This window comes from Coccinella septempunctata, chromosome 7, assembly GCF_907165205.1.
Source record: "Coccinella septempunctata chromosome 7, icCocSept1.1, whole genome shotgun sequence".
Taxonomy (NCBI): domain Eukaryota; kingdom Metazoa; phylum Arthropoda; class Insecta; order Coleoptera; family Coccinellidae; genus Coccinella; species Coccinella septempunctata.
The window spans coordinates 6,313,552-6,341,062 of record NC_058195.1 but is presented as its reverse complement, the minus strand read 5'-3'; the positions used below and the strand labels follow the sequence as shown (position 1 = coordinate 6,341,062).

Below are 27,511 nucleotides of genomic sequence, written 5' to 3'. Positions count from 1 at the left end.
AGAAGTCTACATCGTTTTCAAATCGAGCACAGAACGAACGCGATGCTTCTACCCTTGCACGCTCTTGGTCAACATTTCGCAGCAATTTTTCTAATGTCCAAATTGACGTGAACTAGATGATGAATGCGTTCGTATGAAATATTCATTGCTTCAGATATCCATTTTAGCCCAATTCGACGGTCTGATAAAATAATGTCATGAACTGCTGCATCGATATTTTCGGGGACTGACACAGAAACTGGCCTTTCCGATCGGTTATCATCTTCAATGGAAAATTTACCTCTTTTGAAGCTTGCAGTTCAATTTTTCACGGTCGCATATGAAGGATATTGATCAAGAAGTTTATTAAGCATGGAACTGGTCTAGGGTAAATAGATATCAATACATCCTCGTATTTCAAATCCTCAACGAAAGAAGTGATTTTTCCTATTGTTGCAATTCATCCAACACGATGAAAAATGTGGTCACTTCTCCTTTGAGCTTTTAATATTACATTATTATTGCATCTCTTTCTGGGACTCTGTTGTGTTCGCGTTCCTTTGTGTAAATAAATGAATTTTAATATCTTTGTACTTTTATGCTGGATTTATAAAGTCTTCCAAACTAAAGGGAAGTAGGCACGTATTTGGAGGTGCTAGATGGCCGCCTTCAGAAAGGATATAAGTCTTTTCATCAGGGTTTGCCAAACATCATCAGGGTTACCTCTTATCGTAACGCCCTGTGTCTTGGAAACGAAGTATTTCAGGACCAGAAATAACTCATAGATTATCCTAGAATTGTTGGAAATGCTGAATGAAACACCCAATACGATCGCATTGTTGAATTCCCATTTCGAATAGCGATTTAAACAATCTCAACTTTTCAGAAATATATTTCAGTAGTATATACGGAACTAGGAATAATCCTTATAAAACATTCGTTTTATTCTCAGAAAGCGAGCGGTTCAAACTTGACAGAAGACAAATGATTCTCCCAAGAAGAAAGGGGAGTATCATGGTTGAACCTAATCAGAAGCAATTTTATGAAGTATTACATGTTCGCTTTCAGAATATAATTTAACCAGATCTATTTTGGAAATAGATGTACAAAAGTATAAGTCTAAAATTAAACTGAAACTCCAACAGATGTCAATACGCCCTACCAATTTGGAATGGAATTGTAGTTGAATTTATGTTATCTTATCCAGACTCAATTCTGGGGACAACTCAATATTTAAGAGCTTTATACGGTCATTCTATCACTAGATACTATCCTTTCTAGTATGGGAGAGGTTATACAAATATGAAATCCATAAAATCATTATTTGGCAGGTATTTCTACATTCAGTCGATGTTGAAATGTAAGAATTCTTGGAATGCTTGTTCTATCTATTATTGTGAACTGACACACTCAACCCAGTCTTCTGGACATCGTTAAATGACATTGCACTAGTTATAGGCACTTCTCCAACACAGACGTGCCGCTATCAATTCAATTTTGACAAAAACACGGTCAATGCAATTCTTTACACAGTAGAGATGCTTTTTCTATTGGCTCAGACCAGTGACAATGCACGCGGACATAAATCATGAATCCAATCAATCTGAATTGAGAAAATTAAGTTGCCAAACCAAAACAGGATACCCACAGCTAGTCAAAGAAATGATTAAACCAAAATAGCAAATTTTAAATGAGGGAATTTGCTTATGGTAACAACTCGTTTCTAAGGTCTTCTCAATCTGAGTATATTCTTGCATGTAACGCACCATTTTGATTTGAAAACAATCAAAAAATAATCATAAAATTTTTGTTCCAAGCCTCTTTCCCTCTAATCAAGTTGCTGCCCATTAGAATTGGCTTGAAGACTCAAACTATTTAGATGTACACAACGAATATCGCAGAAAATAAAGCAAAACTTGGGAGTATCTGAACAAAACATACGAATAATCCAAATCCATGAAAAATCCCCAATAAATGTTCATTATCTTACTTTAATAAGATGATTTTCATAGAATCTTACTGGAAACTGAGGAAACTTTAGATAAGTCTTGGTTGATAAACAATAACCATACAAAGATTCAACATTTAGGTTATATTCTGACCTCTGAAATAGTAAGAAACAATGATCGATAGAATCTCAAAATCGCATCATCTAGAAGTCAGTGACACCTCCTTCACACCGGAAATGATCACAACAAAATGTCCTCGTTTCACCGCTGTTAAAATAAAAAGTCATATAGCCGAAATCTGGGTTACAACTTTCCAAAAAAGTGCCGTCCACAAAGAGCGCATTCTGCTTACGAAATAGAGCGATACCTAACCAGTGCCCTTGAATTCAATTTCTGACTTTCGTTATTTTCGTCTCGTTTTTACGCTTCTCTATTAATACCGATAGTGTGCGTCGGATAGCAGAGACGTCCATCTTTCTGCTCGTAAATTCATGGTCATTGTCCGGATAGGCTTTCCCGCTAATTGAGAATTGACAGGTGCTGCTTTTTTCAATGAAATAGACCCAGCCAGGCCGAACCGTAACCTTCCACGTCTGACTGATTGGAGAAGGACATCAACATCCCACAGAAAAAACACTGTTAAATGTGACATAAATCCTTTCGAAACATACTTAAATGAGAACCAAACGAGAAGAAACTAGCAGAAATAGAAGAACCACCAATCGCCATTGCAATACCTTAATGCAATGAAACTTATTGTAGGATCGAGAAAGTTGCCTTCTTGTAGCCATCTCGCATGCAGATAATGGCGTCTATTTAGAACTATAAACTGTAGGGCGAGCTTTAGAGGACTTATGGTCACAATACAATGTCCCTCCCTCCCTAAAATCCACAATAGCTACCAGGTGGTTCAAGGTTTTTCCTCGACCCCCAACAAATCTACACTCGTCAGTTACTGCTAGAGAGGACAATTCTAATAAGATGCTTCCTGAGTCGTCAGTAACCTGTAAGGAAGCCAGTTAGGAGGTGTAGGGCATTTTTATTTTTATTATACTAAGATCCAAATACTCGCAATATTGTGCAAGTGTGTTAACCTCTTCATTTCCTTATATTCGCGAGTGATGATCTTTGAAAGCTCATTGCTATGATAGCAGCTTGACTGCCAGAAACTTCTTTCTAGTTTATCACAACACAACTTTCAAATGAAAGTTTTTTCGCCTTCAAGACACAAATACAGGAGTTCAACTAAGGTGAACATTTGGTGCCTGACTTGAAATCCTGAATACTCCAGCCTTGAGCCATCTTTGTGTATACCTTTTGAAGTAACCTATTTATTTTGAAAGTTTGAGTAGTAGATTTCAGCTCTCCGAGTCTTTCTTTCACTTAGCACTTAGTAAAACTTGTTTCAATGCCAGGAATTACCTATATCCAGGCTTATTCTGCAGAATTATATACTATACTCATTGAAGGCTCATAGACTCAAGAGTTTTGGCTTGTTGATTCAATACTAGGCCGAAAAGCCAAAGCCTAGGTCCATAATGACAAGAGCAAGACGGTAGAAACAGTTTTATCCACAGAAAAATACGTATGACGAGCCAAGAATATGCTTGAATAAATTTTCCTTGAACGCGCTTAATGGCTATTCATTTTTATTGCTATTTCAAAAAGGCTAGTACCTAAGTATGTAAAAAAATTCTCAACTTCTTTACCATATATTATTCTACGAAGTCTTGTCATCCCTTTAAAAGAATGACACTTCATCCATGAATACAGGATCAAAATAAAATTTACATCAGAATGCCCATCATCAATAAAAAGATATTGATTTGAAATGTTTCGTTAAACTACGTAGGATCATGAGGAACAGAAAGGCTTATCCTTGAACAAGATAATCATCAGTTTTAAGTAAAAGCTTTTACTCTACTCCTGGGACAACTACATCAATGAACCACATTATCGAATATTTAGAAGAGATACTATTTGTAAATTAGAAAAAGCTTGAAATTCTCACAACAGCAATATACTTTTTCAAGAGCTCTAGGCTCTGGGCGCCAGAGTATAAGACGTATTCTCAAACCATACCTGAATTTCACTGAATATTCTTGCGTCTTCACGAAAATAATCTTCCAAACTTGCAATTTCACTAGGGGAAAGAGGAGCCAAGGTAAAACTAACAGAACGAAAGATTCGAATAAACTGAATGCGCGCCAGTGTGTTCTAAAGTCAATCTATCTAAATCTTGACGTCAGCATGTCCAAATTTAGTTCTTCGCAACAAAAAGTAGCAGATGAAAGCTTTTTATATTGTAAAAGCGGTAAATCAGTTGAGATTTTTGATAAATTTAATTCAAGAAGTAATTGATTACTTCTCCTGTAGATATACAGGGTATCCCATAATTAATGGATAAACCTGAATCACTTCATAGTACCCAGAGCTATTTGGGACTTTAAATAGATATCTATTTTACAGAAAAAAATCTCAGTTTCAATTTATCAATACTGAACGTGGTGAATAGTGAAAATAATTTTCTCTTGTAAAAAAATCAGAATAAACTTACCATTGTTACGGTGGTGATTCTGCTAACGCTTTTCGCTGATGTGGAGAATGATGTGGCTTTTTCAGTTGATGCTCCTGTTCTCGAAACCTGCCCTTCTATGCCAGATAGAATGACTTGTGTCCCTAAATACTTATTTAAGAGATCTTTGGCTTCGATATCCTCTTCAGTATCGCCATGCTGGATATCTGAAAAAAATGCGTAAAATTTTAATTTTCACTAGCCAACTGTAATTTTCTATGGATATAGGATTAAGAAAACATTGTGCAACGCCCAGAAAGCAGTAGGAACTTCAAACTATAGTTATAGTTTTTAGGGCTGCTTTTCATCTAGTTGATTATGTTAAAAAAAAAATGATTGTTCATACCTTCTGCTTTCATTCTTGTTATTGCATCTTGTACATCGGTAACTTTGGACTTATTCCTCAGAAAAGTTCCACCTGATGCTGATTTCGAGTGTGATGTCTTTATGGATACTGACTCTCCCATTCTCTTCTCAGCTGGAAATGTTGAAAAAAATCATTATTATTTTTGTCTGTGATATTAATTGCGTCAAAACTAGTGAAACTTTGATGGAGGTACCACAAAATTTCTCATTTTCTACAAAATATTCGGAGAATCGTTTAAGAAATTGATATAACTTTTGGGAGGGAGATTACCTGAAATTTCACTGTAACCATCTTCTGTCGCCGACTCGTTTTTGAAACTGGAGCTTCGCAAAATCAGTCCTGCCTTTGGGTAGGTTGATTGCCGCTCACTTTTCGATACTTCAACTGAAAATTGATCATATATTGCAGAAAAACAATTCTCTGTCTGAAATATTTGAAAAAAACCTAACAAATTTCAAACAGATGTTCGTTATATTAATTTTCTTAAGTCACGATTATTGAATAAAGTGGTAATAATCTGTTTCCCTAAGCATTATGACATTATCATTCGTGTTTTATGGTCCATAATTCACCAATACTCTATAAAAATTCATATATCCACTGGTTTCATTAGGAAACGTCGAGAATGTTCTAGAAAATCTTCTAACACTCGTGGGCAATGTATTGTTGCATACTAGAATATTATTAAAACTCACCAGCATTTTCAACGAATTTTTGTGTCAATGCCTTGACGGAATTCTTCCTTGTAATTGTCGATGTTTTGGTGCTACTTTTGCGTTTGTTAGTTCTTGAATCACAGATTTCCTAGAACATGAAAAATGATCAGTTGTGTGACGACCATATTTTTCAGATTCAGATACATCGACAATCATCTTACCTGATCAGTACTTGTTAGTTGTTTGAGTGAAGGGGTATCATCATATCCATATTTTTGGGTTGTTGTCACACTCAAGATATCGCCATTTCGTGTTGAATGTTCATCTGAGCCTAGATCTCTTGGATCAGAAGAGTATTTAGTGACACTTATTTGACCAACAGGCTCTTTACCAGTTTCTGAGTAGTATTGGCTGCTTATAACTGTTCCTTGAACTGAAAAGTATGAACAATGAACAAGATTTAAGATTAATAATATTGGACTGATATTTTGGAATCTGATTATTCACCAAGAAAGCAGAACCCACCTTTAGTGGTACCATTAGTATTTTGAGCTCTCAGGGCCCTCAATCCGAAGAGTGGTGCCCCATTTTCATCAGTTGGACCTATTCCATAGCTGGATGCAATCAAATCAGTTGACTCAGATTCTTTAGTACTTGTAGATTTTATATTTTGCCTTTTGATGGTGCTGCTACTAGAGGACACAGACGATTTTTTCACCACCTCATTAGTTCCAGTCTTCTTCAAATTTCTCTGGGTTATCCATTCTGGTTGAGGAGCTGATGTTGGTGATTTAACTTTAGGTTCGGTCTTTTTCAAGCTAGAATTGAATATGTTTGGGGATGAGGTCTTTGTGGGTGGTTTTGATTCACCGGTTTTGTTTTTTTCTTTGACGGTGTAGGTTGAATGGGTTGAAGTAGTTCTTTCTTCAACAATATTCCGCTCAGAACTTGGCTTTGAAGAATACTTCCTTTCTGGAGATGCTCTTTCAGGTGTTGTTCTATTGGATGTTCTTCTTTCCTGGACTGAAGTGGTCCTTTCTTCAACAATATTCCTCTCTGAACTTGGCTTTGTAGAGTGTTTCCTTTCTGGAGATGCTCTTTCAGGTGTTGGTCTACTGGAAGTTCTTCTTTCCTGGACTGAAGTGGTTCTTTCTTCAACAATATTCCTCTCTGAACTTGGCTTTGAAGAGTGTTTCCTTTCTGGAGATGCTCTTTCAGGTGTTGGTCTACTGGAAGTTCTTCTTTCCTGGACTGAAGTGGTTCTTTCTTCAACAATATTCCTCTCTGAACTTGGCTTTGAAGAGTGTTTCCTTTCCGGAGATGCTCTTTCGGGTGTTGTTCCATTGGAAGTCCTTCTTTCCTGTATCTTTTTTTCAGGTGTTTTACTCCTTCTTGAATCTTGCCTTTCTGATGTGTACGTTGAACTGAATGATTCTTTTCTGGAAGACTCTACTGTATATTCGGAAAATTCTTGCTTATTTTTCCTCTCAACAGATTGACTCTCCTGGATTCTCCTTGTTGAATTGGCGTTTTTCGAATTAACATTAGAGTGTTGATCCGTTTTTTTGGTATTTTCTCTTGTTTGAAGGGTGTGCTCTGTATGCTTTTTGCTGTTTTTCATATTCTGTATTGTTACTTCCAATTTGCCCTCGGATATAAGTTTCTTCACAATTCGGATTTGAGTTCTGATCTTCCTTCGTAGTTCGTAAATGGTGAACTTTAAGAGCTGGGAAAAAAAATTTATACACTAGATTTTTCCTCTCATAATTTCTTAGTTTTCTATCGAAATAAACATTGAGAATTAAATTTTCGTAACTGTAATTGATTTGTGCTTTAGTACTAGTTTATTTATACGAAAAATAAAATAAATTTTTGCGGAAAACGACAGTTTAATTCTCCTTTTTTTGCATTAAAATCCTTCAATATTTCACATTTCTACGAAGATCGAGAACAAAAACTCATTGAATCAATTTTAACTTCACATGTGTTTGAATGAAAAATAAATCATACTCACCAATTCCTCGAGTACTTCCAAGTCAAAGACTTCTTCGATTTCTTCTTCTGTAATTTGCTTCTTCAATAGAAGTGGGTGTTTTTTATCTGTTGTAGTTTTTGGAGAAGTAACGGCTTTAGAAGAGTCAGTCCTCTTTAAAGTGACGCCAAACTTAGTTGGTGTACCAGAAGTATCTTGAGGTTTTTTCTCAACACCAGTATCTTTTTTTGGACTGCGAGATCTATCACATCTGTCCAAAGGTTTCATGTATCCAGGCAAATCTTCTTCAGGGCCGCTTTCAGAGGGTTTATAACCGTGTGGCTTCTTATACCGATCTTTAGTTTCAGGTGATTTAGATCTATCCCTTGAATCATACTGAGGTCTTGTTGAACGATCCAGAGGTTGCATGTAGCTAGGTTTATCTCCATCGTGATACCTTTCCGAAATGGTGTGTCTTTCAGGTGATTTCGATGGTTCCCTTCTATCAAATTGAGGTCTTGATGAACGATCTAGAGGTTCCATGTAACCAGGTTTATCACTTTCATGATATCTTTCTGAAGTAGTGTGAGTTTCAGGTGTTTTAGATCTATCCCTTGAATCAAATTGAGGTCTTGATGAACGATCTAGAGGTTGCATGTAGCCAGGTTTATCACCTTCGTGATATCTTTCTGAAATACTGTGTCTTTCAGGCGATATGGATGGTTTCCTTCTATCAAATTGAGGTCTTGATGAACGATCTAGAGGTTCCATGTAACCAGGTTTATCACCTTCATGATATCTTTCTGAAGTATTGTGACTTTCAGGTGATTTAGATCTATCCCTTGAATCAAATTGAGGTCTTGATGAACGATCTAGAGGTTGCATGTAGCCAGGTTTATCACCTTCGTGATATCTTTCTGAAATAGTGTGTCTTTCAGGCGATTTGGATGGTTTCCTTCTATCAAATTGAGGTCTTGATGAACGATCTAGAGGTTCCATGTAGCCAGGTTTATCACCTTTATGATATCTTTCTGATGAAGTATGACTTTCAGGTGATTTAGATCTATCCCTTGAATCATACTGAGGTCTTGATGAACGATCCAGAGGTTGCATGTAGCCAGGTTTATCTCCTTCGTGATACCTTTCTGAAATGGAGTGTCTTTCAGGTGATTTCGATGGTTCCCTTCTATCAAATTGAGGTCTTGATGAACGATCTAAAGGTTCCATGTAGCCAGGTTTATCACCTTCATGATATCTTTCTGAAGTAGTGTGACTTTCAGGTGATTTAGATCTATCCCTTGAATCAAATTGAGGCCTTGATGAACGATCCAGAGGTTGCATGTAGCCAGGTTTATCACCTTCGTGATATCTTTCTGAAATAGTGTGTCTTTCAGGTGATTTCGATGGTTCCCTTCTATCAAATTGAGGTCTTGATGAACGATCTAGAGGTTCCATGTAGCCAGGTTTATCACCTTCATGATATCTTTCTGAACTAGTGTGTCTTTCTGGCGATTTTGATGGCTCCCTTGAATCAAACTGAGGTCTTGATGAACGATCTAAGGGTTTCATGTAGCCTGGAATTTCATCTTCATTGGTACCAGATTTATATGTCCAGTCAGTAGAAGAATGATGCTTACGGTTGTCATCTTCAGGAGCAGAATGTCTTGGACGAGATCTGTGTTCTTGAGAGTCTGGAGTTGAAGATGTATGGTGGTGCTGATGAGATCGATCTATTGGTTTCATATAGCCTGGAGTATCATCTTCATTCGAAGTATAAGGCCTACGTTTGTGATCCTCTGGTACCGAATGGCTAGGTGCATATTTGTGCTCTTGGTAATCCGAATTCGAAAGTGTTTGAGAGTGATGATGTTTGTCAGTACGATCTAGAGGTTTCATGTATACCGGTGTGTTATCTTCCGTTGTGTCTGAAGATTTGTAGGTCCAATCTGTAGACGTGTAATGTTTGTGAGATTCATAGCCATGAACAGAATGTTTAGGAGTATTTCTTTGATCTTGAGATTCTGGTGCTGCACTTTCTTGTGGGTGTTTGTGAGAACGATCCAAAGGTTTCATATATCCAGGATTTTCATGGGAATCTCCTAGCCTATCTCCACTATAATTTGGATGATCGTTTCTTGGATGTTCGTGATCTTCAGGTTTTGATTGTCGATCCAAAGGTTTCATATATCTGGGAACATCTTTCTCTGAACTCTGTCTCTTATGTGATTCGACTTTGATCTGTCTATCCTCAGTTCTTTTTTCAGTAGTGAAATCTAATCTCTTAGGCGTAACGTTGTTTCTGTCAATAACTTTCTTAGAATGTGTTTCTTTAACAGTTTTGCTTCTGCCTTCAAGAACAGACGGGCGATTCAGAATATCTATTTGCCTTTTCTCTTCCCTGGTACTACTTTCCGTATTATCAAAGAGAGCTTTAGCTTTTTTGATACTTTCGTTACTTCTCAGTCTACCAACTGAGCTCAAAATGACCTTTTCTTCTTGGGAAGGCCGTCTATTCTTGGGAGTGAATTCTTTCAAAGAATTTTTCCTTGGTTTCGTTGGAGTCTCATCAGTTTGCTCAGAAATCTGAGTATCTTCATAACTGAATTCGTCTGTTTCAACAGAGGTTTTCTTCGTAGTCGATTTTATCTCCGTTTTTTTCGATTTGGATTCATGGGAGGATTTGGGTGTGTCATGTTCTTCTGGTTTTTCCTTGGTGTCCTTCGGAATATTCTTGGATGCTCTGAAAAAATCGGATTCTTTCTCTATTTCTGCACATTCTGTTGTGATAAATACATCTTGATCCAGTTTGATTTGGCTTGGAATGGTTGTCTTTCCCGGTTCTTTCCTTTCTGGGTGTGTTTCTTCGAAGGATGATGGAAGTGTATTTTTGGGTGTTGATGATTTTCTTGGTGAAAGGTTTGCTTCCTTTTGATGTTGTGGTGAAGTGAATTGGTTGATTTTGTCCACAACGTCTGATCTAACCTCTACATTCACTGATTTCCTGTGCTGTGTATCTTTGTACGTCGTTAGATGTTCGGCTTCTGTAATGAACTTCTGAACTTTGTCCGATACGCTCAAGAGACAATCATCTTCCTTCAAATCATCGTTCACCTCGAATTTAGGCCGATGAACCTTTGGTGCTGGTTGGCTTATGTCAACAACTGACTTTTCTGTTAACTTTTCAGCGGTACTCAAAAATTTATTGATTTTTTTATTAACTGTCAGCAAACTTTCATCATCGTTATCTACCCTGTCGATGGCTTTCTGATTCGAATCTTCGTTGATTTCCACGATTTTTTTCGACTGAATGTCGCCATATTCGTGGATTGAAGTATCGAATAATCTGTTGTATCTCTTTTTAGGAGAACTTTCCTCAGGTTCAACAACTTTGTCAGGGTATCTTGGTGCGTTTCCCTCTTCATCTGAGGTTACGGGAAGTGGACACATCCTATCAGGCGTTGGTTCACGAGACGATATAGATCTTTGAAGATCGACAGTACCCCTATCTTTATTGTTAAGGATGATTGATTTTGTTGCTTTGTGCTTCTTTTCTGTTATTGATTCAGATTCTTTTTCTGTCCTATCAACACTTTTAAATTGACTTTTCACAGATGAGGTTTGATGCTTTTCCAAATCTTCGATGTTTTCAGAAGTGTATGTTTGGATTTCTGTCTTCTGGGTGGTACTCGTTAAGTCATTCATCGAACTGTATACACTTTCGTCCAAACTATCTGCGAGTGATTCTTCATCAGAATCTTCAGGCTCCTCGATTTTCTTGGGTTTTGGTTTGAATTTAGATTCGACAGGTTTGATGTTCGATTTCACAGCATTTGTCTTTGTCGTTTTCGATTCTGTTTTAGTTTTGGATGAAACTGTTGAAGTCATTGTACTCCTCTGAGGTATAGATGGTTTGTTTGATTTCTGTGTTGGTTTGGCTGGCTCCTTGGTTTTGGTTGTTACTCTTGTGGTGATTTTTTCATTTGTTACAGTTTGTCGTGAAGATGGTCTCTTCGGTACACCATTTGCTGTTTTTGGTGTATCGGGTGATTTATTTATTGGTGTATTACCATGAGTAGTCATAACAGACGTTTTCTTCTTATTCACTGTTTCATCGACCCTATTGGACCTCAGGAGTATCTTTTTATCTTCATTTACAGTATTGAATGTTTCTATATCTTTCAGAGTATTCTGCTTGGTTTCTTTCTTAATTGTATCTTTCTTTACCCCATTCGTTAAATATGGCTGTTTTGGGATTTCAGGTTTTTTACTCATATTGTTGGTCTGATGAGGAGTTTTTTGGGATGGTTTGGTCTTCTGAACAGTTCTTTCGTTCTTCTCACTGTTGATTAGTTTGGTTGTTGTCATTTTAGTCGATTTAGTGGGTCTATCTTTTTTCTGATCAGTTATTGGTTGGATTTCAGTGATTTCTGATTCAATCAATAACTGAGTTGCCTTTTTCTCATCCTCATCATCGCTGTAGAGTAAACTGACGGTTTTCTTCATTATTAACGGTTCTTCAACAGGAGTTCTTCCCTCATATGTTTCTAGGACATGTTTTTTCGTATGGATTTCTTCTTCAGCTTCACTACTATCTGAATCAAGATTGGAAGGCGTCTCTTTGATAGGTTTCTTATTCTTATCAACAGTTTCCAGGGGTTTCTTAGATATTGGTTTATGAGAAGGATGAACTTTGGAAGGTACACCATTCATGGGCCTGCCATGAGGCGCATTCTCTTTTCTCACTGAATCAGATTTTGTCTGCTTCCGTTCGAATGATTTTCTCACAGTTGAAACTTTATTTTTGACTTCCACATCCACCTCCTCTTTCTTATTGAGTTTTTGGTGAATAAGAGGTTTCTTCGATAAGGAAGAACCACTAGGAGTCCTCTGTGAAAGTGTCTTGATATCTTTCTCCTTCGATATGTTTTCGGTGTGAATTCGTTTCTGCACAACTGTTTTGTTCGTTGTATTCTGTTTTATTTCTTTATCATCGCGTTTCTGATTCTTATCGTATTTTTGAGGCATTTTTGTTTCTTGGGGTTGATGTTTGTTCGGAGATTTCTTCAAAGGTTCATTAGATTCCTTATTTGGAATTCGTTTGATTGTTGTGAATTCGATTTCAGTAAGTTCGTGTCCAGATTCTTCAGAATTTTCATATTCTTCCTTATCCTCTTGGACGTGAACAATCTTTTTAGATATTTGGGATGGGTAAGAGTCACTTGGAAACATCTGCCTTGATTCATCGATTTCTTCATCGCTCTCTATTGTTACAGTTTCTTGAACTTCAATAACCATCAAATTATCGTCTTGTTGAGGTCTTTTATGAGGAGAATCTTTAGAGCTCTTCTGAACTTTCTCCTCTGATGGTTTTCTAGATGGAGATCGAGAATTTGTCTTCTGTATATAAGTAGAGGATGGTTTGTTACTCACTAAAGTAAATTCAGATCTTGTTTCAACCACCAATTCTTTTGCATCTTTCTCATTATCAGGTTTTTGAGTCTTCTGTGGAGACGGTTTTTGAAGATCTTTATCCGTTGGAGTTCTGTTAATGGACGAACCTTTCTTCAGTTCAATATCTTCATATTTGTTGGGCTTCACTATCTCGTCCAGCTTTTGAGGTTTTTCATTTGAAGATGGTCTTCCATCTTTTGGCTGAATAGGTTGTTTGCTGTCGGTTGAACTTTGCTTAATTGTTTCATTGATTTGAATCTGATTGGTTGTTATTTTTGAATTTTCCACATCAACCATGTTAACATATTTTTTAGTTAGACTCGATTTTTTCGGCATTGGGCAAGAATTTGGATAACTATCTCTGGGTTTCTCAAATGGTTTTCTTATATTATCTTCTTCTCTCAAAGTGAAACTCTCAACTAATTCTCCAACGGTCTTCGATTTCGTCACTTTTTCTTCTGTTGCAGTATTCTTGTTCATCGAGATATCTTCTACAATGTCTATTTGTTCAACAGTTCTCACGTCATGTAAATTGAAAGGTTTTGATTTTGTCTGATTTTTGTCAATAGGTTGAGATGACTTCGGTGATTTGTCGTCTTTCGGGCCTCTTTTTGTGTTCAGAGGTGTTTCTGTATCATCCTGTTCATCTATTGCACTTTCAATAAGAAGGCTTTGTGCTTCTTCAGAAATAAAATCTGATGTTATGGTTTTCATATTCGATTCATTCTGTTGTTTGTTTATATTGGTTCTTAAAATTATAGTATTCCTTTCTTCATCTGTTGTTTTGACTTCATCAGACGATATCTTGTGGACTGCACTTCTAGGAATGTCGTAAATTACTTGTTCGGTAATTTTCACCTGGTTTACCTCTATGTCATTCTCCTCACTTGATGAATCGTTGTTGGGTTTATGTTTGGTGGTTGTGGGCTCCTTATGAGAAGGTTTCTTGGACCTATCTTTACCAATAGAGGGTATCCCATCATCAGGGAGTGATTCATTTCTTGTAATGTTAGTTATATTTTCATTTTTAAGACTTGAAGAAAGGGTTGTGGTCACTTCTGTAGTTCTCTGGTGTTTGTCAGGAGAGCCAGCTGGAGCTATTTTCTCTAGGGATTTTCTTGGAAGATGTTTCGTTGGCGAAGGTTGTTCATAGGATGTGTCACTCGTATTACTAGCAGTTTGAATACGGATATTGTCTTTAGAATATGTCGCTTGGTTCTTGTTTTCTGATTCGTCTCTCATGATGAGTTGTGATGTTGTTCTAGAACTTATATCCACGTTAGTTGTTTCTTGATTTGTTTCATTAGGTTTTCTTGGCGAACTTCTACTTGGACTTTGTTTCTTGTCTGGGGACATATGCCTTTGAGAAGGATACTCCCCAAGTGGTTTTTGATGAGTGGAAGGTTTTTCGCTATCTGTATGTTTTGGAGTAACGTTTTGGTCCTCGGGAGGATACTTCTCTGGAGTCCTACGAATCTGAGATGGGAATTCTTGAATTGGCTTCCTTTCATTAGATGGTTTCCTTTCTTGTCGGACGTCCGAAGATCTTCTCGGAAAGCTTGTATTATCATTCTTTTCTGGAGTTTTACGAGTTTGCGATGGATATTCCTGGATGTTTTTTCCCTCAACAGAAGGCTTTCTGCCTTTAGTGGGAGAAGGTTCCTTGGGTGTTCTCTTTTCGGGGGAACATTTTTCAGGCGATCTTCTTATTTGAGAAGGAAATTCTTGAAGTGGAACTCCCTGTTTGGTGGGACTCTTCTGCCTTGGTGATTCATGAGGTTTTTTTTCAGGTGATTCGTGGGATGTTTTGGTTGGTGAATCTGTAGGTGATTGTACAGTGGAACCTCTTTTCCTCAATTTCTCGAGACTGCTTCTACGTTTTTCATTAGAGTCGCTCGTTATGCCCAATATTTGGCGACATCTCTCTTCGTAAGTGTCCGTTCTTTTCAAGGGTCTGTCTATAGGCTTATCTTTTCTTGGAGTCTCCTTTGTTGGATGGTTTTCGTTAACAGGTTTATTTCGGTCGTTAATGTAGAATTCTTCCACAGTCTTGGAATCGACGTTAGAGTTACGTTTATCTGTCTTACTCGTTGTTACAGTGGAATGTGAGTAGGTAGAAATATTATCATCTAAATCAGTGGTGATTTCGTATACATTGGTACGTTGTTCATTGTTGGGAATTGAAGTACGTGGTGTATTTTTAGGGGGAGACTGTGATTTTTTGTATGTTTTGTCATCAGTTTTTTCTGTCTTCTTTGTTGATGTTGAAATGTTAGATGTTAGTTTTATCTCATTGGTATGTTTGTTCCTTTGAGATTTATCAGGTGAAATCCTTTGTGTGTTAGGTCTCGAGACACTTTTGTATGTTATCGTCTCAGTACTCGAGAATTTTTCAGGTGTTTTTTTCGTAGGAGAGTGATACCTTCCGTTCGTATATCTATCTGGTGACATCCTTTGAGGGTGTCTTCTGTCTGTGTAGCTCTTCTCAGGACTACTGCTACTTCTCAGAGACGAATTGCTGCTTTTCAAATTCCTACTGCTGGTTCTAGAACTGAGTCTATCAGGACTAACAGCTCTCAAGGATCTCGCGAATGCATCGTGGGTTGGACTTACTTCCACGCTGATCTTCTTGGTTGTGTAGTCCGTCCTGTAGGTGGTATCATATTGTCCATCTGTAATCTTATGTTTGGTCGTGATTTCATCCTGATGTTTTATGGGTTCCCTCCTCTTCGGAGTATCGTACACATTCTCGGGCGCAGATTTTGGTACTGCTTGTTTTCCAACTTGAGGTTCTCGTCCCTTAAACTCTTGGTTATCGTTTATTCTTGTTAGGTTTATTTCGATTTCGATCGGAGTTCCCAAAGGAACTGAATTCACATCATGCGTTGCAACCGTTTTTTGTTGTACCCTATTTCTATCAACAGTTTCTTTTCTGACATTTTCCTTCCTTTGATTACTTGAATCTTCGAGCTCTATGTGCTGTGTTGTCTGATTTCTCACATTCTCAGTGTTTTTCGTATCCAACCTTTTTTCAGTTAGATCATTGATAATCTCGTATCTCTGATCTACATGCGATTGGAAGTTCTTGGTGGTGTCGAATTTTTTCTCGGAAACGTTAGATTCTCTTCGGGATTGGATGTTATGGTGTATGTTCTCTGTAGTATCAGGGATGGTGTGTGTTTTTTCCACGTAGTATCTAGACTTCGGTTGGTGTTTGGTAGAGGGTTTGTCGCGATCTTCAATGACTTTTTGAGTTGAGAAGTTTTCATTGTGGGATTTCGATGTGATAACATTGGATTTGTTATCCTGGAAAGTACTGGAAGAGCTGATGTACTGGTTTGAGGATGCTGATTTCACTTCATCAACGCCTTTAGTTTCATATTTGGTTGTGGTCACAACTGTTCCATCTGCCAGAGTTTTGGTTTCTCTGGTAATCTTGGTGCGTCCCTCCACATAGCCTGGATGTGATTTCAACTCTCTGGGAGCGTCAGTAGTGTATACTTTTGTTGTTCTATCGATGATATCGCTATCAGATACCTGTTTCCTGGAATAATCATCCTGGGATTTCTGAGACTCAGTCACTATCTTCGAAGAAGAAGTCGCATTCGTTGAAGATGTCCTGTAATTATTCTGATCGTCTCTATTAGCAGACTCTAGTATTACCTGTTTTCTAGTGTAATCACCAACATCCTTGTTAGTATCTGTTCTTGAAGTATTAACACTAGTCGAAGATGTAAAATTGTTGCTGTTTCCTCCATGATCAATCATCGATTGTTTCGGGTAATCTATTGCATCACCATAGGTTGACTTCTGTTCAGTCACTGTTCGGGAAGAACTGCTAGATTGCGAAGAAGACGTTCTGAAACTACTGTTTCCATCACCACCAACCGCTTCTTGGCGAATGAAGCTGTTCGAAGAGGTTCCTTGGGATTTGACGAAGTTTTTATCATCGCCGTCATGATATGTCGTCAACTCTTGGTTGTTTTTAGCCTCGAAGTCCAGTTTTCCTTGTGGGATGTATTCGGTGCCAGATGTGTGAGCGCTCTGTGAAATTTTATGGTTTTTTCCATCCTGGCTGTGTTCTTCTATCTTGGATATGTTCCAACCCTCGTTGATTGAAGGACCTGAAATGATGAGTGTATATCAGTTTCCAAATTTGATGAATGAAATGATTTGGAGATGATAACCCCCTCAAGGAAATCTTCGAAAGTATGTAGTCGATAGAAGGGTACTTGGAATAATAGAACTGATATCGCATTTTATTGAGGGTCATATAATTTTTGTTCAAAACACAAAATCTAGAAATGATAAGCCTGTTCTGTATTCAAATTTGGATTAGTCTGATGCCTGCTTCTAAAAAGTTGTGTCCTAAGTAAAAAGTGGAATACAATATGAAAATATTGACGAATTACTTCTTCAAAATTACATGTATAGTTCAGCTATTTTCGTGTATTCCTTATTATTTAATAAGAAAATAAATGACTTACGTTTCTTTTTCAATAAAGATCTCAAACGAGATACAAAAGACGTTCCTCCTTTTTTGACACGCATTTGGGCCATATTATGACATTTCGGAAAAGAATATTGAACTGTAAAAGATTCCTCATCGAAAAACATTGATATTCGTAAAGACGTGTGTTTGAATCGACGAGAAATTGAGTATTCATTACTCGGGAGAGGTTTTGAACAAAGCTATGGATAACGGTTGGATATGACGATTAAAAATGATTATTCAATTTGCCTGCAAGATATGGAATCGGTAAAACTGCAAGCCTGCCTTTGATAATGATTGGTTTCAATTATATTCCAAGAAGAAACAACTGATAGGTGAGCAATTTTTCCGAAGAAGTTTCATGTGCTTTTCTCGCAGTGTGTAGTGAACTAAATGGAAATTTCAAAGCACATTGCAGAAGTCGTTGAAGGAGGAACATGTGATGGTTCAGTGGGTTCAACAATTTCATCCCTATGGTAAAGAGAAAGTGATAAAAAAACCCATCCGTAACCAAATCATCCTCAGCAACAAGAGGCTCGGATTCAACAAGAGAAACGGCACATCTGAAGTGAGAATTACCATACCTTTCATTCTATAGCTGATATCTTTAGTTGGCGACTCAGAATCTCTTATCTCCTTCCTTTTCAAGCTGGCAAAACTATGGTCAGCCAGAGCATCAGCATGCATAGATTGGTTGAAAGAAGTCTTCTTGTTCGTGATCAGGTGTATGTCTTTAACGTCGGAGTTACAATATAAATCTTTCAATCTTTCCTCTCTCAGTTTATACATGTGAGCTCTTATTTCCTTTTTCCTTCCAAAATCTTCGGTTTCGTGCCACTGAAATAAGAAATTATACAATTCGTCATTGCCACAAAAATTACATAAACATTTATACAATCCAAAATGATATAAATTATATCTCAAAACTCAGGGTTGTTAAGGCTCTGCAATTCTGACATGCCCTAATCATGAGTCTTTGACTCGTACAAATATTTCAATAGCAGATTCTTGGGGTGCAGAGAAACACTTTTTTCCTTTATCATTTCTTCCGAATCGGCTCGGTTTAAAAGATACAGACTGGTATGAAAAAAAAGGTTTCTTTTGACCTCAAGAATCTACTGTTAGAATATTTGTACGAGTCAAAGACTCGTACCTAATTTGATTCGATTATCAACTCACCATTTTCTTGAGTAGATCTTCATCTTTGATGTGGATTATCTTGCTTTCGTTGACGGCTGACATGACCTTCTAGACGTAACTGAAACGAAAGAAAGATCGAATAAATTGACGATCAAGTCATTGAAATTTCGATTTGTTTGACCCACATATCACGTGCAGTACCATTCAAGGTTTGTAAGGAAAAATTAAATAAAACAAGTTGTACCCCCTTATAAAGATATGTCCAAATTTAGTTAATGAGAGCGAGCATAAAATAATGAATATCGGGTATTGCATCAACCACTGGGTGTTCGAATTATGATAATTCTCAACAACTTTAGACAATATAGAATGAAGGATTCGTGTTGTATTAAACCAATATCTGATATGTCATCAGAAGCCACCTCTAACAAGTACGATATTTATTTAGCTTCTAGAGAAGTCTTGCTGATGCTTGCTGGTGGTTCAAGAAATTTTGATGGCATAACGACGCTTCTGTTCTAAGAACAGATATGAAGTGAATGAGCACCAACTTTCGTTTTTAGTAATTCAACATGCAATGAAAATTTGCGCATTGAATGTAATACACTGCTGATAAATTAACTGACATCAAATCCCATAAAAATTGAATACGAGTAGGGCACTAATGTGAAAAAACTCAATTTATATCAATTCATTCCATTCCAGCCATCACAACCGCTCATTTAAATCGAAGATCTGCTTAATAGTTCCTAATTTAGACAAATGAAAATGGAATAATTCTAGTGATTTCCAGAGCGACCTCGTCAACGTCTGCTACGATTGAAAAATTGTCACCTTCGTTATGTTGTACTGTTCGCCCACCAAATATGACATCACTTCTGCATTCGGCCATACCTTATTAGAACATTTATTTATTGTTTGATCTGCTGCTGGTGTTTTGATTCAATTGCGAAATATGCAGAGTTCACTGGGAATATTTATTTGTTCTTGTTCGATGAATCACGAAAGGAAGGGATCAATTTGAATATGATGAATATCAATTTCTTCTAGAAAAATGATTTCTTCTTCATCAGGAATCAAAACACGAAACGTTGATCGAAAACCTGTCATAGCATTCCTTGGAAATAATTCAGTTGTACCAATTTATTCAAAACAAGGAAGTTATCCTAATAAAACTACACTGCTCAAAAATTGAAGTGGATATTCGGAAGGAAACCCTTTGCTATTTGCACTCCGTAAAGTTTCACTGTGGAAGGTGAGTCCAGCATCGCAAAAGCGAAATAAAACATAAACATATGGCTGGACAATGAAAATGGTTCAGTACCAAGTTCATCGGATTAGATGCATTAGGTCACTTTTGAGAGAATCATAATTGTTGTATCGTGCAATTTAGGGTGAAAGAAAATGTAGAAAATCGAGGTAGTTTCTTGAGAGTGCTTGTTAGTTATGTTGAAAAAGATGTTTCACCATTTAATCCCATTTTTACGACGATTGTTGGAATGTTCGAACAAGAAGATTTTTTTTCTACTTTGTCATTTTGAAAGATTTATAGTTGATTTTTGGTGAAACGCTTCATTTTGACCAGTTCTACACATCCCACAGACACTCCTTTAAGTAGACTGCAGTGGCGTAGTCAAAGATTTTTCATTTCGAGGCGTGAAATGAAGAAAAAGAATTTTTGAGGAATTTCTCCTGGTGAAATACTTTGATGGCCCTTAAATGTCAGAAGTCACGAATGATTAATGTTATCCACATCGATGAATTTAAATTTTGGGGATGTCCTCGTCATCTTGCTACGATGACTCGCCAACTGAAGCTTCAGAAGACGGACATACTGAGGAAATAAAAAAACATAACAGCGACGATGATAAAACAGTTGTGATCACCCAAACGAAGGTTATAGCTCGTCGTTTTGAGTCTTGGCACGAGAAATTCTTGAGTTACAAGGAAATACTCGATTATCTGGTGAAATTGGGAGAATTATATCAACATAAATGTATCATCGAGGTAAAAGACAATAAAGTACTATTTATTGCTATACAGTCCCTGGCCATATTATTAGACGCATTGATTCGATGCAAAATCTCAATATTGAATTATTAAATTGAATGTATATGTTACATATACTTCATCTGTAAATGGTTTTCACATATAATATATCATATTCAATAAAAAATATTGATTTATTGATGATTAAACATGAAATTCTAATATTTTGCTGAGCCACCCTGTGTAGCTATGAGAGCTTCATACTATCAATGCAGAATTGTTCGGTTTGCTGCATTCGAAGATAATGATTTCATATGTGGATTATCGAAATAACGTCCGAACCTGCAGAATGCAAGACGTCCACTGGAAGACATAGTACTAATTCATACTTAAGTACTAACCCTACAACATCAAAAATAAATGCCAAATAGAACAATTTGATGAGAGCAGTAGATGAAACTGACATACTGTGGAAATGAAATTCGAATATTCTGCTTTTTCCTCGAGCAATACCAGTAAATATAAAAAAAATCCTCAGTGCGTCTAATAAACTGGCCAGGGACTGTATGCAGTTTCCAGAAACTATGAAGGCAAGCAGATAACTCGAATTGGTGATGCTATTGTATGTCGATTTAATCAATTTATATTTATTCAGAACTTGTTACAATCATCTCGAATTTTCTAACAAGTTTTCCAGTTTAATGTGAGAGTAAACAACATTTTCCAAGACGGAAAATGAATTGATTTTAGCCTAGAGCTGAATGTATTCGAGCAATCTTCATTCGTGAGATCAGGCATTTCATCTTTTGTCGAAACTATTGTGAACTGTGAACATAAATATACAGGGTGAGTCTTTGACTTGTACAAATACTTGAACCATAGATTCTTGAGGTCAAAAGGAACCCTTTTTTCCTTTACCATTTTTCCGATTCGGCTAGGTTTAAAAGATACAGGCTGTTGGAAAACAATAAAAAAATGATATTTTTAGTTCTATCTCACAAACGGTTTTATCGAATTGAGTGAATTTCGGAATATAGTTTTTCATTTATTTGATTTATCTTTTTCGAACACAAGATGTCATCCACATCCTCCAGTTCTCTAATTATGACCATTACATATCATAGAAATACCAAAAATTCAAAGAACCCAACTCTTTAAACTGAGCTGGACGCTATCTAACGTATATTTGAACGTTTTGTAAAATAAAAGTGTTCTTCATATTTTCTCGTATAATGCGTCGTTTTCGAGTAATTTGATGTTCAAAAATCAAAGACTATCTGTGTGAAATTTGAAAAATTGGGTACTTTGGCTGAATACAACTGTGTTTAAATCATCCACAGATGTGTAATGTCACAGATTTAGCTAGTTATTTTGAAGGTAATTTGTTCTTACAGGTTTGACACAGTTTATAATGAAAACTATATCTTTTTATCAGGGCTGAATCGGAAAAAATGGTAGAGCAAAAAAGCAAGAATATACTGTTGAAATATTTGTACGAGTCGAAGGCTCACTCTGTATATTTTTGTATCTATAATACACAGGAAAGAATGAAAATTTTTGTCTCGAAATAGCGTCCTTTTTGCTTGGCCTCATCAGCTTCAAAATGAATATCTTTGAAATTTCCAGCGTTTGGGTTATTCAAAGGAACAGAGGCCGATTTGTTTGGTCAAGATATGCTCGAACAGGCATAGACGTCCACAGATGAGTGTACTCATAGAAGCTGGATGTAATGGAATGGAAAAAATGACCGTTTCGTCGGTTTTATTCTTGATCGATTACCTCGTCAAAAACGACTTCAAATTCATGGTGGAATACCTGATAATACCTTGTTTGAATCCTGATGGTTATGAGAAATGTTTGAAAAAGAAGAGGTTGCCGAAAAAGGACCAAGCTGACGTTGACCTGACCAAATGCTTTCCTATAAGATCGGAAACGCCTAGTTTTATGGCTAATATGCTAGACCCTTCTCCTGACACACCGCCAAATTGTTCGCTGTTAGCGAAAGTTGTTGAACAAAACAGGATAAACGTCAAGTTGTTCATATCTTTACAAGCGTCAGAAAGTTCTATCACTTATCCATTAGATCATTACTTCAAGGAAGTTTATGACTTTGCAGTAGCTTGTAAAAAGTCCATGGGGTGGGATTCTCTAGATGTTAAGCCTATAGTACCTGCCCTCACCCAGGATAAGGGAACTTCCGTAGAACACATCATAAGGAATTACAACCAGACGGTGAAATTTGCATATCTTGTGAATGTGCACAATAAAAGTTTTGTTCCCGAAGAAAAATTTATACTGACCAAAGGTGAACAAACTCTTTGCGGTATACAAACGTTGACAAAGAGGGTTTATAGGTATTATTACAAACAGAGATCGAGGTACAATGTTCAAACTGTTGTTAAATTGCTGGACTCTACGGAATAAAATTCAAAGTTTGAATTACTGTGTCTTTTATTCCTCTTTTGTATAATATTGTGTTTTTCTTCTAGTGGGAAGAATTTTTCATTTTTCCCTATCCCATCAATCGTGGGACACCCTGTAGAATCACCGAAATTAAAAAAGTCATACCCATCAGAGTCAGAAGAATTAATTAATTACAAAGCATGAAGACAACCTTCGATAAGTTTAGTCTGTGTCCAACACCTTTAGTGTTTAGGTTAGGTTGGGTTATAGTCCTGAGGAGTCCTTGTCTAGGGGTCTTTGCCCTTAAATCTACAGTCCTTGTCCACTCATACGTCACCCATTGTGACCCTTGTCTTATTTAAGAAAGAAACCAACCTATTTGAGGATAGCACTCATTGTTATCATTATATTCGTTCCTTTCTGATGTCTAAGTCTTTAGGAAAGCTGTATAAACCCAACATTAGTGAGGATCACTGCGATAATTCATAAAATTCCCGTCTTTCTTCATAAAAGTCTCAAAAATAACCATTCCTCAGATCATGTTCCAAGTTCAACGAATATTAATGAAAAATTACGTCATGTCAATAATATTTGTAAATAAACAAATAAGCAAATCAACAACATCCCAACGAATAGCCTGCAGCTTCGGAAATTTACATAGCGGAGTACCACAGAAGCGATAAATTCCCTTAGTACTCGTATTAGTACATTTCTTGTACCACACCATTATCGCTGTTGTTCGATGTTAAAAGCAATTAAATTTATTTCGAATTACTCGCGAGCTGATTTCTGGACCAATAAATGACATCGTTATAATGATGATCTGCAGGCTTTATCTGCGTAGACTCAATTCTCTCATTTATAACAAATTTATGGCGAATTAATTTTTGCATAAATGGAGATATCAGAAACATTGGAATAATGTGGTTCTATCCACATAGATAAAATAATAAGTGCTTACATGAGTACATGTTCCATTGGGAATAAATCCAAAGTAAATTTCGACTGTTTTGTAAATTGTTTCATGAGACGTGTGAAGTTCCAGAATTTAGTCCATTCAATGAAAGATTTACAACAAGTATTGCCAAGCATCAATAATCTAACAAGCTCTGTAATCCAATTTCATATTAAACTTAATTTAATACTCAATGTAAGAACTCAAGAAAATACAGTGTGAAATTGTCGAATAAAAAATAAAACAAACTCATGACGCATCAAAGATATAAATTGATTAGTGAAATTGATTTTTTTCATTCGGAAATCCGAATTAACAGTCTGGACGTTCTTGAGGTGTGGAATTCCTTCCACAACCCGAAAACCGATAAAATTGTGCGTTTGGCATTGACCTGTATTGAGAACTGCATAACTGAGTTCCCATGAAAAAACATTGCGAATCACTTGTTAACATTTGCATGGGTGTGGTAGGTCACGGAATTCGAAGATTCATGAATTTTGGTAAGGCTGTAATAATCTACTCATACCATTTCTATACAGGGTGCTATACTGTAGATTCTTGAGGTAAAAAAAAAAAACACCTTTTTCCTATACCATTCTTTCCGATATGGCCCTGATAAAAAGATATAGCCATGTTAAGTTTTCATAATGAGCTGTGCCACCCCTGGAAAAACAAAATTACCTTCAGAATAACTAGCTAAATCCTAAATCTATGACACTACACATCTGTGGATCTTTTAAACAGAGTTTTATTCAGTCAAGGTACCCAATTCTTCAAATTTCTATCAAATTACTCGAAAACGGCGCATTATACGAGAAAACATGAAGAATACTTTCATTTTACAAAATATTCATTAGATAGTGTCTAACCTATTTTCAAGAGTTGGGTTCTTTGAATTTTTTGTTTTTTTATGGTACGTAACTGTCATAATTAGAATCTTGTTTTCAAAAAAATTCATCAAATAAGTGAAAAACTGTATTCCGAAATTCATTTCATTCGATAAAACCGTTTGGGAGATAGTTAGAATTAAAAATAACATTTTTTTATGATTTTGTATCCTTTGAACCCAACCGATCCGGAAAAAATTGTAAAAAAAGGGTTTTTCTTGACCTCGAGAATCTACGAGTCAAAGACTCACCCTGTATATACTTGAGTATGAAGATTAACTGAAATTTTCAAGGATATGCACAATACACACTTGGCTTTGTTTGTTTTAGTTCGTCATTTCCTCTGGTCTTTGGTAAATAAAAGAAATTATGCATTACCTACAATTTCTTCCTTCTTTTTAATGTAATAACATTTAAAATCGACCTATGATCTTAATGGGAGGGATGTTTTCGACAATATATTCCCCTTCAAACTATACATCTCAAAGGCAATGACACTTTCTTCGTCTTCTTCAATAATCCATCAATATAAGGTAAGATAAGACATGCAACGACAATTTCGATTCATAAAAAGTAACAAATGCGACGCTACACAATTCAGGATTTGTTCGTTAATAAATTGGTAGTGATTTGAGCTCAGAAATAGGAATGATGGCAATGCTTAATAATTGCATTGTAAGCTTCTTGTATGGTCAATTACTGTGAGCAGAATACGTGCGAAGCATTCCTTTACTTCAATTGGACAGTTTTTCATTACGAAATTTTGTGTGAGAAATGGATAGACCTTTTGGTACTAAGGATGATTTAAATATCAACCCTTTTCTTATTATGAGGATGGCATTATTAACTTTATTGAATGTTCCTGAAGTGAAGAGAAAACAAGCAGTGTTCGCAGGGTAGGAATTGGTCAAAGAATGAACACATATCCAATTATTTTAGTAATTTTTAATTTTATGTGGGATAACATAAATCCTACGAAAAAATGTGAAAATTCGAATTCAATAAGTTAAATAATTTCTTTTCAATAATGAAAAATGGTTCGTAAAAACCCCATCAGTGACTAAATCAGCAACAAAAAAGAAATCGTTTTCTGGCGCAAAAAATTAGGGTTGCTTTATACAAATAACTTCAACTTTATGAATGGAAATTTGCAGACAGGTAATTTTTATTTGAAATCTTAACCACATTTGAGTATTTCTCTACAAAATAGTAAATATCGAATATGTGCATTTGGTACGTTCCTTTTAATCCACTCTCCATACAGGGTGAGTCTTTGACTCGTACAAATATTTCAACAGTAGATTCTTGAGGTCAAAGGAAATACTTCTTTCCCATACCATTTTTTCCGTGGGTGATATGTTGTGTTTGAAAAAGATTCATCAAATAAATCAAAAACTATATTTCGAAATTCATTTCATTGGAAAAAACAGTTTGTGAGATAACTAAAAATATAATTTTTTATGGTTTTTCAACAGCCTGTATCTTTCAAACCGAGCCGATTCGGAAAAAATGGTAAAGGAAAAAAGTGCTTCTTTTGACCTCAAGAATCTACTGTTGAAATATTTATATGAGTCAAAGACTCACCCTGTATAGATTACGATTTGGAAGTTGGAAGAAATGAAGAAGCAGTGTGGAAAGTTTCGTTTTGAATCGTTGAAAAATCTTAAATAATAATAAAAGGTTTTGCTCAATTTTTGAATGAATATTTCATTCGTAAGATGAAAAATGATCTTGAATTTGCAATTATTTGTGAATTGTGGGACACTGTTGGTTTTGACCTTGGATTTTGTATTTGTTCCTCAATCATAATTCGTAATATATTCTTATGATTTAAGTATTTTCAGGAACCGAACGCAATCTTCCTCACTCAGCAAATATGTTCATATTCCTATTCTACGTACGACTCCCATAAAAAATACTTACGTTGCCTTACGCTAATTTTCCCAAGAAACAACAAAAGCTGCCAAGCGTGCACTTTTTTCAAATGTGAACTAGTGATCTACTCGAAGCAATAACCATTCAAAAAGTCACTATATATTATCTCGTTGAAAAACAAGGAGACAGAGTTCTGCGAAACGTGTGTGGTTTTGCGCGTTTTCAGATTTATCGAAAAATGCTGCTGCGATCGCGAACGCCAGTGGTCGACTAGATGTTGATTCTTTGGCGGCCATTAGTTGGGCTGCAGCCTCGCGAAGGAGCCCCCCAGGTGATCCCCAAGCCCCCCGCTCACTTCGAGTTGGTGTCATCAGTTTTATTAGTCTACACTTGCAGTTCTGTAATTGTTGAATATCGTAAAAGGTTAAGGTGGTCTCGATTAACCTCGGTTATTCGATTGTTTGTTTTTGGCAGCTTGGGTTCAGGCACGGTTTTACCTGGTCTGGGGGATATTCTCACCAATATTCACATAAATTTGTGGTCAATCTTTTTTTAAATTTGTCGACAAATAGAAAAGTTTTCGAAAACCGATGAAGGGATATGAAGAATATTGTTCACTTTGTTATTACATCCAACCTCTAACTTGTAACCTGCTAGAGATCCTTAACTTGAGATACTTACACTGCTCAACAATCGATAGAGATCGCAGACCTTGCATTTATTTCCGTCAAATTTTGAGTATGAAACACTCCTCCCTATGAGCATTTGGATGTCTTGTGCTTAAAGCATTACCGGTAGATTTGAGTGACTTGGGACAGTCC

At 36.4% G+C, this 27,511-nt stretch overlaps 2 protein-coding genes across 5 annotated transcripts in view; one reads left to right on the top strand and one right to left on the bottom strand.

The window, feature by feature from the left end:
• The window catches only part of LOC123316843 (microtubule-associated protein futsch), a 40,694-nt gene extending 13,722 nt beyond the window's left edge, over positions 1 to 26,972 (bottom strand). For 3 of the 4 annotated variants that reach the window (XM_044903096.1, XM_044903099.1, XM_044903100.1), the window contains exons 1-10: positions 26,739 to 26,972; positions 18,621 to 18,699; positions 18,026 to 18,278; positions 7,541 to 17,073; positions 6,052 to 7,252; positions 5,748 to 5,959; positions 5,566 to 5,674; positions 5,141 to 5,254; positions 4,850 to 4,981; positions 4,486 to 4,670 (exon numbers count right to left, since the gene is read on the bottom strand). In XM_044903096.1, the coding sequence (XP_044759031.1) occupies positions 4,486 to 4,670; positions 4,850 to 4,981; positions 5,141 to 5,254; positions 5,566 to 5,674; positions 5,748 to 5,959; positions 6,052 to 7,252; positions 7,541 to 17,073; positions 18,026 to 18,278; positions 18,621 to 18,683 (11,802 nt within the window). In that variant the 5' untranslated portion in view covers positions 18,684 to 18,699; positions 26,739 to 26,972. The remainder of the gene's footprint in view (positions 1 to 4,485; positions 4,671 to 4,849; positions 4,982 to 5,140; positions 5,255 to 5,565; positions 5,675 to 5,747; positions 5,960 to 6,051; positions 7,253 to 7,540; positions 17,074 to 18,025; positions 18,279 to 18,620; positions 18,700 to 26,738) is intronic. The other variant, XM_044903098.1, reaches the window with a different exon arrangement.
• On the top strand, positions 20,288 to 23,012 carry LOC123316844. Its single transcript, XM_044903101.1, has 2 exons — positions 20,288 to 20,588; positions 22,197 to 23,012. Exons 1-2 carry the CDS (start codon positions 20,358 to 20,360, stop codon positions 22,992 to 22,994), a joined length of 1,029 nt encoding a protein of 342 aa, XP_044759036.1. The 5' UTR covers positions 20,288 to 20,357; the 3' UTR covers positions 22,995 to 23,012.
• Positions 26,973 to 27,511: the final 539 nt, after the last annotated feature.

Excerpts from the sequence above, each read along its gene's own strand:
- LOC123316844 (XM_044903101.1), top strand. The coding sequence starts at position 20,358 with ATGTCCTCGTCATCTTGCTACGATGACTCGCCAACTGAAGCTTCAGAA. Across the intron at positions 20,589-22,196 it reads AACATAAATGTATCATCGAG|CGTTTGGGTTATTCAAAGGA; the intron begins GTAAAAGACAAT and ends TGAAATTTCCAG.